Raw genomic sequence first — 12,309 nt, 5'->3', positions numbered from 1 at the left:
CCCCTTGCATTCCAGCCACTCCACATTCATCACCAACACAATCATCAACAAAAGAACCATCTAACCTGTGCATTCCCCTTCATTCCAGTCATTCCACATGCATTTCCAACCTAGCAGCACCCCTTTAATCATTCACCCTAGCTGTTTTTCCACTCTCTCCCATTCTTTAAATCAGCCACATGCACATTCACCCCTTTCTCCACACCTTGCCGTGCACATGCATTCATAATTATTCACCCTAGCTTGCAGCCACATGCTTTCCCATTTCTTTAAATCAGCCACATGCACCCAAACAAGCCTTTGCCGTGCATAACCTTGGCAATTCCAGCTTTCCACCAAGCAACCTAGCTGTCATCTCACATGCATTCCCTTCATTATTTCAGCCACATGCACCCATAATCATTGAGCCACATGCAATCTTAATCATTCAGCCACATATTCTCCCATTCTCCCTATAAAACCATGCATTCCCTCACCAACAAGGAGGACTGGCCTTTGGCCGTGACTTCCCCTTCATTTCCAGCATCTACCCATTCATTACACACCATCTTCCCCTTAGAATTCCTTAGCCGTGCATCAGCCATTCACACCAACACAATCCTTGGTGCCGTGCCTTCATCCACCATTCCAGAAATTCATACACACTTCACACCATCACACAACCATTCCTCCATACAAATACCAACCCAAAACCTATCCTTAGACCTTGTGCCGCAACAAAGAGGAAGAGAAGAGGGCCTAAACGTTCATACAATTCAAGTTTGAGTTGTTGGAATGTTTAGGTGTTTCTTTTCCTTTGATTTCAATGTTTAAATTCAATTCTCTTTGTCTTGTACGTATGAGGAACTAAACCCCCCCTTGGCTAGGGGGGGATTCGAAATACATGTTTATGCTTGCAATATGATTTGATTACTTCTAATTGCGTTTCATAAGTTGTGATTTCAATTTACTTATCTATGTGAATTAAACTGATTTGTGTGTGTTGGTTGAGAGTGCACGCTTAATTATCATGCGTAAATCTAATGCTAGGATATAAGGAAGTTTCACCTAATCGTTACAAACTTATATTCACAAGTAGTAAAGGTTGATGATCTCAATCGCGTTAAGTAAATTCTTGGCATAAGTTTCATGCAATTCATAGTAACGAATGCTTCGTCAATGCTTATGGTTTTCAAAGAACTTAATGATTCTTGCTTGTATCTCTATTATGCAATTCATATAGGGAACTTGTGGGGAATGCTTTGGGTTGTCGTATGCAATCATCCAATTCAATAACGTTAGGAAAATCTGAGGGTTAATTAGTGCAATTCACGGTTAATCTGGGGCGTTGAGAATTCATGGTTTATTGAAAAGCAATTGGAAATCGTTTTATATGCAAGTATAACATGTGTGGAGATGAACCCCTTAGCTAGCTTCCCATCCATTCAATTCTATCACAAATTCATCTTTACAATCTGCCTTTAATTACAATTTGTTCATTTAGTTTAATTTCGTCAAAACCTCAATCCCCCTTTACTTTAGTGTCCAATTTAGTTAGAAAGTGTCTTAGTTTGTGTTTATAAGTGTTTTGATTCAATTTGTTACACAAATTCATCCAGATTCACCAAAGTGCTCAAAACTGCCCAGAAAGTGTTTTTAGGGCAGTTTTGAGTGTTTTGGGGCTGTTTTGAGTCTTTTGATTTGTTTTAGTGTTTTAAGTGTTTAGTTTTGCATTCTTTGAGTCTAGTTTAGTGTTTTAAACTTTATTTTACGTTTTTGAGTCAGTTTCCAAGTGATTTTGCAATCCCTCCTAATCCCCGGTTAAGAACGATCCCTACGTATATCTATACTACAATTGTCAAAAAGAGGGTTTAATTTGTGTGCGTATAATTCACGCATCATTACTATTAGGAAACAACACCACAAAAAATAAAACTGAGAAATGTAATTTAATTTGAAGTCTTTTTCTTATTCTAACAAATACTCTTAATGATAGCTGGCAACGGGAGAAAGGAGAGTGTGAAAGAGAGGAAAAGGGGTAGGAGGTATGTGCGCCCAGCGCGAGTTGTATTTTTTTATTTTTTATTTTTTTTCTTTTATTTTTATTATTAAATAAAATTAATAAATAATTTTTTATTAAAATGAAAAAAAATGCACCGAAAAGCCGCACTTAAGGAGCAAGTGGACAACAAGTGGATGGGAATCAGAAAGAGACATCCACTGCCTACTGCTAAAACCTTACCGACTCACGTAGCTTTCAAACGTTTGTCACGATTAGTCATCATTATTATTCATCATGGCTAAAACTAATTAGCATTTGGCCATCTTCGATTGAAAGAGGGTTAGAAGCTTCTTTTAGACTTATAATCGTTCAAGAAATTAATATTTTAATAAACAATGGTGAGGATCTGTATTTTCAAAAATAATTATATATAATGTGTTGTATATATTTATTAATTTCAGAAAGTTTTGTATTCCTTCTTATTTAATCGTTAATTCCTTGATTTCATTTTTCTATACTCTAATTTACTATTATTTTGAACCAAATACGTTCAGTACATCATTACGGTAGTATTTGAACTATATATTCATATTATTCATTTTCTTTTCTTTTACATTATTTTATTAAGTTGTTTGTTATATTCTAATTGGACCAAAACCATAGCCAATTAAAGGGCTTTTACATCATTCCTATCGAAGAATTAGCTGACTTTGTATAGCTATAAATAGAAACCCAGGGCTGTAGAGTGGTGCAGTCTGTGTACCGCGTAAGGACCAGAGAAAGTGGTGAGTGAGAGAGGGAGAGAGAAGGAGAGATAAACCAGAAACTGGAACTGAGAGAGGGCTGTGGAGTCCATTCGACTCAACCTGTATCTCACTGTGTATGGGTAAACAATTTTCATACTTCATTTATCCTCTCCATAGTTGTTTCCTTTCTTATTGTTGTCTTGGATTAGCAACTGTTATCCAAAACTAGTTTATATGCAAGCTTCGTATGCAGTTATGTTTATTTATGCAAAACCAGTTTTATATGAAGAACCAAATATGCATATGCTTAAACTCTATTTTGGCACGTAGGAATTGGTATGCTTATTTGGGTATTGTTTCCTATTGGTTATATATATTTTGTTACAAAAGATGATATTCAAAAGGCTGCACATATGATATCAGTATACCAGTTGTTGGGATACTATCTTTTATAAATTGGTTTGACAAATGGAATTCAGATGGAGATTTCTATTTTCCCAAAACAACAACCATACTTTTATGCTATTTGAAATGAAGCATTCTATTACATAATACTAAGAGTTTAATATATGAACTTTTACATATCATTCGTAATACTAACGGATTAGTGCTTTTATCTAATATATAGCTTGGCTTAAGTATGTTAATGTACTTATGTATTTCGAACTATACCTTTACTTATTTTATTAAGGTATTCTAGTTCAAAAGTTTCCTTCACTGATGACCAAATGACTTTTGAATTAGTAGTGTGTAATTAGCAAGCTTAAGTATGCTGATTAGGATTAAAGTTCAGGTCATGTTTTTTTAGTAATTGCTTACACTTGTGGATAGGAGTTACTGAAGGTAGACTTTTGTAATAGAGAGTTCGGGCAATGCTTTGGAATCCAGGTAGGGGAAATACGGCAAACCTTTACGGAAATTGATTTTATTAAATTTTGTGAAGTGCTATAATATTCTTGATCTTTTTGGTTGAGTAATTTGATTGGATAATAATTGTCTAATTGCTTCAATTAAGTGTTTGCTTGTTCTTGGTTATGGAATAATGCTGGAATGCTATGCATTGAGAATGTACTGTGATACATGTGAAAGATAAAATGACATTATTTGTGCATCATTCATGTTGATGTGGTTGGAATTTCAGTATTCAGATTGGAAGTATGGAAATGAGGGTAGTTGGAAAGGATCTTTTGTGTAGTTGAATCTATTCATTGTGAAACCAGTTCCAGGTGAGCCCGGTGTGCACATTAGAATATGATCGATGGGAATTGTCAATGTGGGTGATTTGGGCTGGAGATCAATGAACTTGGGATATCATAAGGGGGTTAGTTTTTATAATAGAATATTCAAACCACCTCTGTAGGGGTAAAATGCATGGTATGAGATGTGCAGGTCCGCTTGTTTTATTATATAAATTAACGGGGGTAGCCGAAGAGGTTCAAGTGCATTCATGCATTATTATCAATAATGATTTGATATGTGGCTATATGATTTCATGACACTTAATTTAATATTGTCAATTTACTGTGATAAGGTTATGTCCCTACTAAGCTGTTGAAGCTCACCCCTCTATTGTTATGCAAGTTTAAGAACTAAACAGTCAAAAAGCATAGACGGGACGAGATCAGATTAAGGGTGAGGATAGAATTTTGTATTTATTTATTTTAGTCTTGTAAAGAATTATTGATTTCTTGTTATAAGAGGAATTTCATATTTTTCCACCCAATTTCACTTTCCTTTTATTTAATTTTATTTTTAGCTCGCGCGCCGGATTTGGGTTCAAGAGTTTTCTTATTGACCTCAGGTACAAGGCATGACAACAATGCCAAACCATATTTGTTATCATCTCCAACCGAGGGGCTAAAGGATCACAGGCCTAGCCATGTGACAAAAAACCATCTTCAATGGAAGGGGCCAAAGGGCCATAGGCCAAACATAATTTATTATTCAAATTTTAAAGATTACAACAACTTAAATTTAAAAACCACAACAACTTAAATTTAAAGTCTATAATTATCATCATCATCATCTGCCATTGTAGGATTATAGTCGGACGTAAACAACTCTTGTTGAACCATAATTTCCCTCTTTTTCCTATCAAAATAGGCCTTGCTCATTGGAGTGTAATCTGAAGTGTTCCTTTGCATGTTCCTATCATCCATCTCTTCTTGAATTTGTTTTGCCCGTTCTTCATGCCTACGGTTCTTTTCTTTCGTAGCAAAGGCATTTTGCTCCGCCATTAATCGTAATGAGGATGCCATTTCCTGTTGAAAGGCGCAATCATCCTTTGCCTTGCCCTTCGTGCCTTGTTTTGTCCTATAGCCCTAGGTATGGAACCTTCACCCAAAGACAGATTTTCTACCCTTGTTTCTTGAACGATAAGAGATCCATATTCATCCCCAACTGCATTTGAGGATGCATTTTCGAACACCGGCGTATGAGCAACTCTTTCTTGAGGTGGATCTTCAAATAATACCTACCCTTTATAAATTTCCCAACGACCGTGTTGATTAAAGAGTTTCGAGTTGTCCTTGACATACAATTCCTCTGCTTGGCGTACCTAGAAAATATAATTACAAAAATTAAAGGAAATTAATTCATGAAATTAAATGTAATATAATTAAATATTTAAAATAACTTGTGAAAACACTTACTTTATCGTAGTAATTGGCTTCGCTTTCATGTCTGCTTTAGGCCTTTAACACTGCTTGATGTCATTTATTCAAACTTGGATGAAGATGTTTTTTCCATCTTGAAGAACAACTCTCGTGGTTTTGGGAAATCTGTGGAGTGGTGCTTTCGTAAAACTCATAGTACTTTTTGGACGTATGAGTCCAAACAGCTCACTTGTTTGAGAACTCCCCCTCACACTATCTTCGGAGACCCACTTATAAGCCCTGCAAAGAGCTTCATCTTCTTTTTAGGTCCAAGCCCTACCTTTCTATGCAAATCCGGCCATTTGAAAATTATTGAAAAAATTGAAGCAAAGATTATTGGAAGAGGTTAGAAATGATTTAGGAGATAAATCGTGTAAAATAGTATGGAATAGTGAAAATAATGTGAGAAATGGTGTAGGAATGACTTAGGTATTTATAGGAAAAAAATAGGAATTTTCTAATTTTTTTAACTTTTTTTAAATTTTGTTAGGAAAAAAAAATTCAAATCCAACGGTCACCTAGAGTTAGCTAGCTGGTGTCATGCAGACGCCAGGTAGCCGTTGGTTTTGAAAGGTTGGGCTGGCTCATTTGGGCCAGCCGGTTGGCCTGATTTGATATTTTTTGCCCGGTGGGGCCCACAAGCCCTTTGGGCTAGCCCTCTGTTAGAGACGGTTTTCGTGTCATTTCGAACTATTTTCGGCCATATGGCCCTTTGGCCGGATCGGTTGACATGGCTTGAAAAGAGGCCAAAGGGCCATGTTGAGCCTTATAGCTCTGTAAGAAATTATTTTGTAATGAACAATATATAGTTAATACCACCTCCAACCAAGGGGGCCAAATGACTATAGGTCAAAACATAGCTAGTTTGACAAAAAACCATCTCCAACCGAAGAGGGCTATTTTTCAGGCCCCTCAATAATTTATTACTTTAATTGAATTAAGATGGTTAATTGAATTAAAATAACATATTAGAATATGGTTTTATGACGTATTTTGAGTGCCACTTGTCGCTAAATGAATAAGCCCTTTCTTTGATTGAAGATGTGGCCATTTGAAAATTATTGAAAATATTAAAGGAAAGATTATTGGAAGAGGTAAGATAATAGAAAGTGAAGAATTGAAATAAAATGAGGTAAGATAGTATAGAATAGTGAAAAGGATGTAGAAGAGTGTGAATATTATTTTGGAGGCATCATTGTTTCTGAGGAATGACGACACATGCCTTGCAAGGAGTGGTCCACACTAATGGATTTTGGACTAGGATTCTCTACCATTCTCTTTCCATCCCATTCCATCTCCTCCTCTCACATTCTCTATTTTGTCTTTCTTTTTCTATAAAAAATTAATATAAGATGTTGATGTGGCTTAACCGTGACCGTTCAAATAGGAGGGGAGGGAACGGGAGGTAAAAAAAGAAGGTAGAGAATCCTACTCCATGCATTTGAGGATGCGTTTCGTTCTCAACTAGGACATGTGCCTTTGGAATCTGTGCAATTTTGGTCTCAGTGAGCTGGGGCGTGCCTATTGCCTCCCTGTTTCGGGCTACTGGAAACGGGCTGGCTGGCTCTTTTTGGCCAATCCACTGGCCTAGTGGATAAAAGTATGGCCTAGTGGGGTTCACAAGTCCTTTGGCCTAACTCTCAGTAGGAGACGATTTTCGTGTCAAAACGGGCTATATTTTGGCCTATGACCCTTTGGCTTGGTCAGTTGGATATAGTCATAGCTTTCAAACTTAGGCCTAATGAATCAAACAGGACCAAGAATGAAATGGCTTGGTCGAGGCATACTAAGTCCAAGTAGTCCAAAATAAAGAAAAACATGGAGAAAACTTCGAACCGTGTCACATCAGTGGATACGAATCTTCAAAAATCATGGATGCAAATTATCTCAAATTCAGCAGTTGTGAACCATGTCACATTAATGGGTTAAATTCCCATGAAAATTACCCAATTGGTCGAAATGGCACAAAGCCACTTCATATTCCAAATGGCACAAAGCCACACAAAACATCCTAAACTACATCAGGTTTGATCTGCTAAGGGTGTAGGCAATTTAGATTCGATCTAGATGGAAACGCACGAAACCTAAAACAAGTCCAAATCAAATCCCTGGTTCACCTCAACCAAATTCACCACAAAATCCAAATTCAAATCAAATCCCAAGTTCATTCAACCAAATTCACCAAAATACAAAATTTTTCTTTCAGTCATTCACTCATCGAAAATCTAGAATTATGCCAGTTTGATTATGCGAAGGATGCGTAATCAGTCTATTATCAGCATAACCAAATCTTTCTTTTTCAGTGAGTCATTCACTCATTGAAAATGATGAAGAACAAGTGGCTTGATCCCTAAAAAAAGGTAGGTAGGTAATCTAGGGTTCCACCTACGTGCAGCCGCAAAATCAAATAAAGACATTGATCTCCAAATTCATTTTTATCATGTTAGAAGCAAAACGTATTTCGTTATTAAAAAAAAAGTGTGATTAATAAACGCATTGTTTAGAATGAGTCGACCTCAAAATTAATAATCTTCCAAAAAACAAATGAGAATAAAATTTTATTGAGTAAATTGTTTGTTACATATCTGGATACAAATTGTGGGAATCCAATTCTAGTCATTCATCGTATATCGTGCAGTAAAAAATCATTTTAAATTTTTATTTAAAATTAAACACAAATAGTACTGAATGAAAACTGATCGTACAAAATAGTTAAAATGTGAAAATCTCTAAGATCCTCACAAAGAAGACCTCATCCTTATTTTTGCTCAGCACTCAATTAAGAGCAGTGTTCTAAAAAACGGCCTAGGCGCTAAGTGGTGGTGACCCGAGGTATTTTCTTGCAAATCGATCAGGCTCTAGGTGGTGCTAGGCGGCTAGGCGTTTTGTTTTTTTTTTTTTTGAAATAAAAAAAAAATATATATCCTATCTAAGTCTAAGTTGTGAACTTGTAATACATGTGTCATCCTACAATACTCCTCACTATGGTTACATGGCATATATGCTTAATGTATTTTTAAATTGGACTTGTTGGATACTCTTTTTCCATTTTATCATTCTTTTATTATGTTATCCATAGATTTCATACAAGTATAATTTTTTGTAAGTGTCAATATGTACTTATTCACAAGATATAATGAAATTTATCTAAGTCTACCTAGGCCGCCCGCCTAAACCCTCTTAGCGGCCTAGGCGCTAGGCGTCAACCGATGCTGCCCGACTAGCGCCTGACTTTTTTTAGAACCTTGATTGAGAGTGCAGAGTGTCTGATTTGCCCGACATGTATCTACCTAATAAAATATTCATAATATAAAATACTAAACTAAGTAAGGAGTGAGTAAAGTATTCATAATATAAAACAAGGGTTAAGCTCAGTTTACTATCCTAATATTTCATGGTTTTCAACATTTGGTACATAAAATTTTTTTTCATCTCAGAGTCATACCTCAAGTCTTAATTTTGGGACAATCTCATATTTCAATTAGTCTTTTTGTTAAGGAAGTCGTTAACTGATGATGTGACATTTATGTAGATAATGAATAAGCGCTAGATGTCAATATGACCTACATGGATATTAATTTTTTTTTTTTAAATTAAAAATTAAACATTAAAAAATTTTAAACCTAAAACCTGAAAAAGAACCCCAACATCGTCCTCTGTGATGAGGATGGTGAAAGCACCCAACATCATCCAACTCTAAAAAGGTCATGGCAAACAAGTCCAAGATCTATTTCGCAATGGATCTGGTCCGCTACAGCGAGCTATTTCCAACAGCTCATCTTCGCCATCGATATCGAGATCTGAAGACGTTGCCAAGGTTTTGGACCCCTCTTGGTTCAAAGAATCGGTTCCTAATTGTACGGACGAAGCCAAGATCTAAAGTTGTCGTTTCGTCCAATCCAGTCAGGGTACTCGATTGCAGACAACCCACTCACCGCCACAGCCAAATCCGAGCAGTCGATCACCATCGTGGCCATATTCAACATGCCGTGGAATCTTCTAGAAAGTGGTCTTCGGATCTGGATCGCCATAATTGACGGCTATGCCAGCAAGAGAGGTTGTGGGTTTAGTGAAGGAGATAACTATGGTAGAGAGACAGTCGAAGGATGAGATGGAGGCGGTGAGGAAAGTGGAGGATTTGGGTTCTGGGTGTGTGAAAAATGGCGGCTTGGGAAGCGTGGGTGTGGGTTATCGGAGGAGATGTGGGGGTGGTTGGAGAAGTTGTGGGTGATAAAGACTTTTAAGAAGATGGAGGTTATAATATTTTTTTTTATTTTTTTTTTGTTTATTCGTTCTTCTTACTGGAGAAAGGGCTAGGCAAAAAATATTGTTTAATTTTTTAATTGTTTTATAGGTCCATGTGGGGCCCACAATGCCACATTTTGCATTGTCATTGCCCAATCAAGTGCCACATCAAACAGAGTCCTTAACAGAAAGACTAACGGAAATATGAGATTGCCCCAAAATTCAGACTTGAGGTATGACTTTAGGATGAAAGAGTGAGACGATTTAGCAGACAACTGTTATTTTGTCTTTAAAAAAAAATAGTAATTAAAAAAGTTTGAAAATTTTAAGCTTTAACGATCAAGAAAAAAATAAAAAGTAAAATAAATAGTATAATGATTGATTTTTGATGTAAAAATATGATTTTTCGTTAAAATAAATAATATCGGTAACTTTTAGTTAAAATTCTTTTTAAAAAATTGGTTTAAAAAAATATTTTCTTCCTTGCTGCGCTTTTTGATACCGTTGGATCAAAAAAAAAAAAAATGGGTGGATCGATCGATCGTAATTGACTCGTTACTAGCCAGTTCCCAGTATTCTTTTCGGAGTTTTGAGTTTACTTTACCCTACGGTTGTCTGTAGATCTCAAATTTGATCTGGGCTGCCTGCCAAGACATCGAGAGAGAGAGAGAGAGAGAGAGAGAGAGAGTCTCTCGCCTGACTTTGACCGTGATATATCATCAGCACCGTAAAAAAGGCCTTTTTAGTACTACACAGCCAAAGTACCCTCTCTGAATTATCGTCATCAATGCATAGTACACTGCAACCCCACCTCTTCCTCCTCCAGTCCTCCCCCTCTTTCTCTCTCTAAAACCACTCCCTCCGTCCCCCAAATTCAACCCCTTTCTTTCTCTAGAGAGAGCTAGTGGTGCAGAAGGATAAGAACGAACCAAAGCAAGAGAAAAGAAAGTCCCAAAATTGAATGAGTCTTTGTTTGAGAAAGGCATGAAACTACTGCTATGGAGGTGGAGGAGATACAAGCCAGCAACAAGTTCCCAAGAATCGGAAGCGGCAGCAGCAGAGATCACAAGCCATCACCCGAAGACGACGACAATCAAGACCCATCATGCCTAGAACTCGAGTGGGACGCCGATGCGGGCAACCACTCCCGCATCATCCGCGTTTCCAGAGCCTCCGGCGGCAAAGATCGGCACAGCAAGGTCTGGACTTCAAAAGGGTTGAGAGACCGGAGGGTCCGGTTGTCTGTAACCACCGCCATTCAGTTCTACGATCTCCAAGATCGGTTAGGTTACGACCAGCCCAGCAAAGCAATTGAGTGGCTGATCAAAGCCGCCGCCGATGCCATCGCTGAGCTCCCTTCTCTGAACAATTCTTCGTTCCCTGACACGCCTAAGCAGCTCAGCGACGAGAAGAGGGCGAGCTGCGAGCGTGGAGGGTTTGATTCGGCAGAGATTGAGTTCGATCAGAACTACAACCAGAATCAGAACCAGACCGCGAACCAAAGTCAGCACCTTTCCTTGTCGAAATCCGCTTGCTCCAGTACTTCCGAGACCAGCAAGGGATCCGTGTTCTTGAGTTCTGGAGGTGAAGACACACGCACGACCTTCACGGACCACCTCTACTGTACATTAGAAGACCAGCGATTCAACGTCTTCATGTACGGAGACGAATACGATTGCAAGCTAGAAAAAAGTAATAGAGCTATACCAGAGCACCTGATTCAAGAAATCGAAAGGTCTAAGGTTGCCATCGTCGTCTTCTCAAGAGGGTATCCGGAGTCCGCGTGGTGTCTCGAGGAGCTGGTGAAGATCATGGAGTGCAGAAAAACACTGGGTCAAATGGTTTTTCCAATCTTCTATGATGTTGATTCCTCAGATGTCGTGAACCAGAGTGGTAGTTTTGCACAGGCGTTTCAGAAATATGAACAGGAAGTTAAGGAAGAAAAGGTACTTCTCTGGAGAAAGGCTCTTAATGAAGCTGGAAGTTTGGCCGGATTCAATTTTCCAGAACCTGGCTGGAAGTTTGTTGGAAAATATGACTGGTAATTACTTTCTTATTTCCTTTTTATTTTCTCTACTTTGTGTGGCTGAAATTTCCCTTCCATTTTATTTATTGATCCATTTCTAATCTTTCAAGTTCAAAGATCTAGGTCATTAAAATTTGATAGTGGCTTAATTTAAAAATTATCAAATAAAATAAAAAAAACCTCCCACTCCCTCCCTCTCCTTTCCAATTTTTTTTTTTCAAAGTGTGTAAGGAAATACTAATAAGTTTTAAAGTTGGTTTGATAATCATTTAGTTTCCAATTTTCAATTTTAATTTTAATTTTGTAACTTCAGTTTTGAGTTTAAAAAAAAAAAATCCCGAAAACGAAAATCTAAAGTTTGTTGTTTTTGGTTTTCAGTTTTCATAATTTGGCATTCAGTTTTTATTTTATGTTTGCAGTTCCCTTTTTTCTTAACATTGAAAGTTAGTGAAAACGAAAACTGAAAACCGAAAACGACATGGTTTTCAAATGGCCCTTAAGTTTTCACTTTTGCCTTGTTGAAATTTAACAACAAAGATTTCAGTTTAAGAAATTGTAATAGTATCTGGAGATTTTGACTCGTCAATTTCTGAAAGATTAATGTGATCTTGAAGTCGCATAATAAATTTTTACTTTCGCTTTTTTGAATTTTAACAA

General features: G+C 37.1%; 1 protein-coding gene and 1 long non-coding RNA gene across 4 annotated transcripts in view; both read left to right on the top strand.

The window, feature by feature from the left end:
• Nucleotides 1-2,751: 2,751 nt before the first annotated feature.
• LOC148693372 (uncharacterized) lies at nucleotides 2,752-4,906 on the top strand. Its single transcript, XR_015952667.1, has 3 exons — nucleotides 2,752-2,867; nucleotides 3,559-3,615; nucleotides 4,259-4,906. It is a non-coding gene; the product is annotated as an uncharacterized LOC148693372 (long non-coding RNA).
• Nucleotides 4,907-10,262: 5,356 nt separating this feature from the next.
• The window catches only part of LOC148693369 (disease resistance protein RPP2A-like), a 47,788-nt gene continuing 45,741 nt past the window's right edge, over nucleotides 10,263-12,309 (top strand). For all 3 annotated transcript variants that reach the window (XM_088678361.1, XM_088678363.1, XM_088678362.1), the window contains exon 1: nucleotides 10,263-11,667. In XM_088678361.1, coding sequence (XP_088534487.1) covers nucleotides 10,625-11,667 — 1,043 coding nt within the window. In that variant the 5' untranslated portion in view covers nucleotides 10,263-10,624. The remainder of the gene's footprint in view (nucleotides 11,668-12,309) is intronic.

This window comes from Pyrus communis, chromosome 10 (assembly GCF_041283825.1).
Source record: "Pyrus communis isolate YQ-2024b chromosome 10, ASM4128382v1, whole genome shotgun sequence".
NCBI lineage: Eukaryota > Viridiplantae > Streptophyta > Magnoliopsida > Rosales > Rosaceae > Pyrus > Pyrus communis.
The sequence above is the reverse complement of the archived record's forward strand: the minus strand, read 5'-3'. Positions and strand labels throughout refer to the sequence as shown.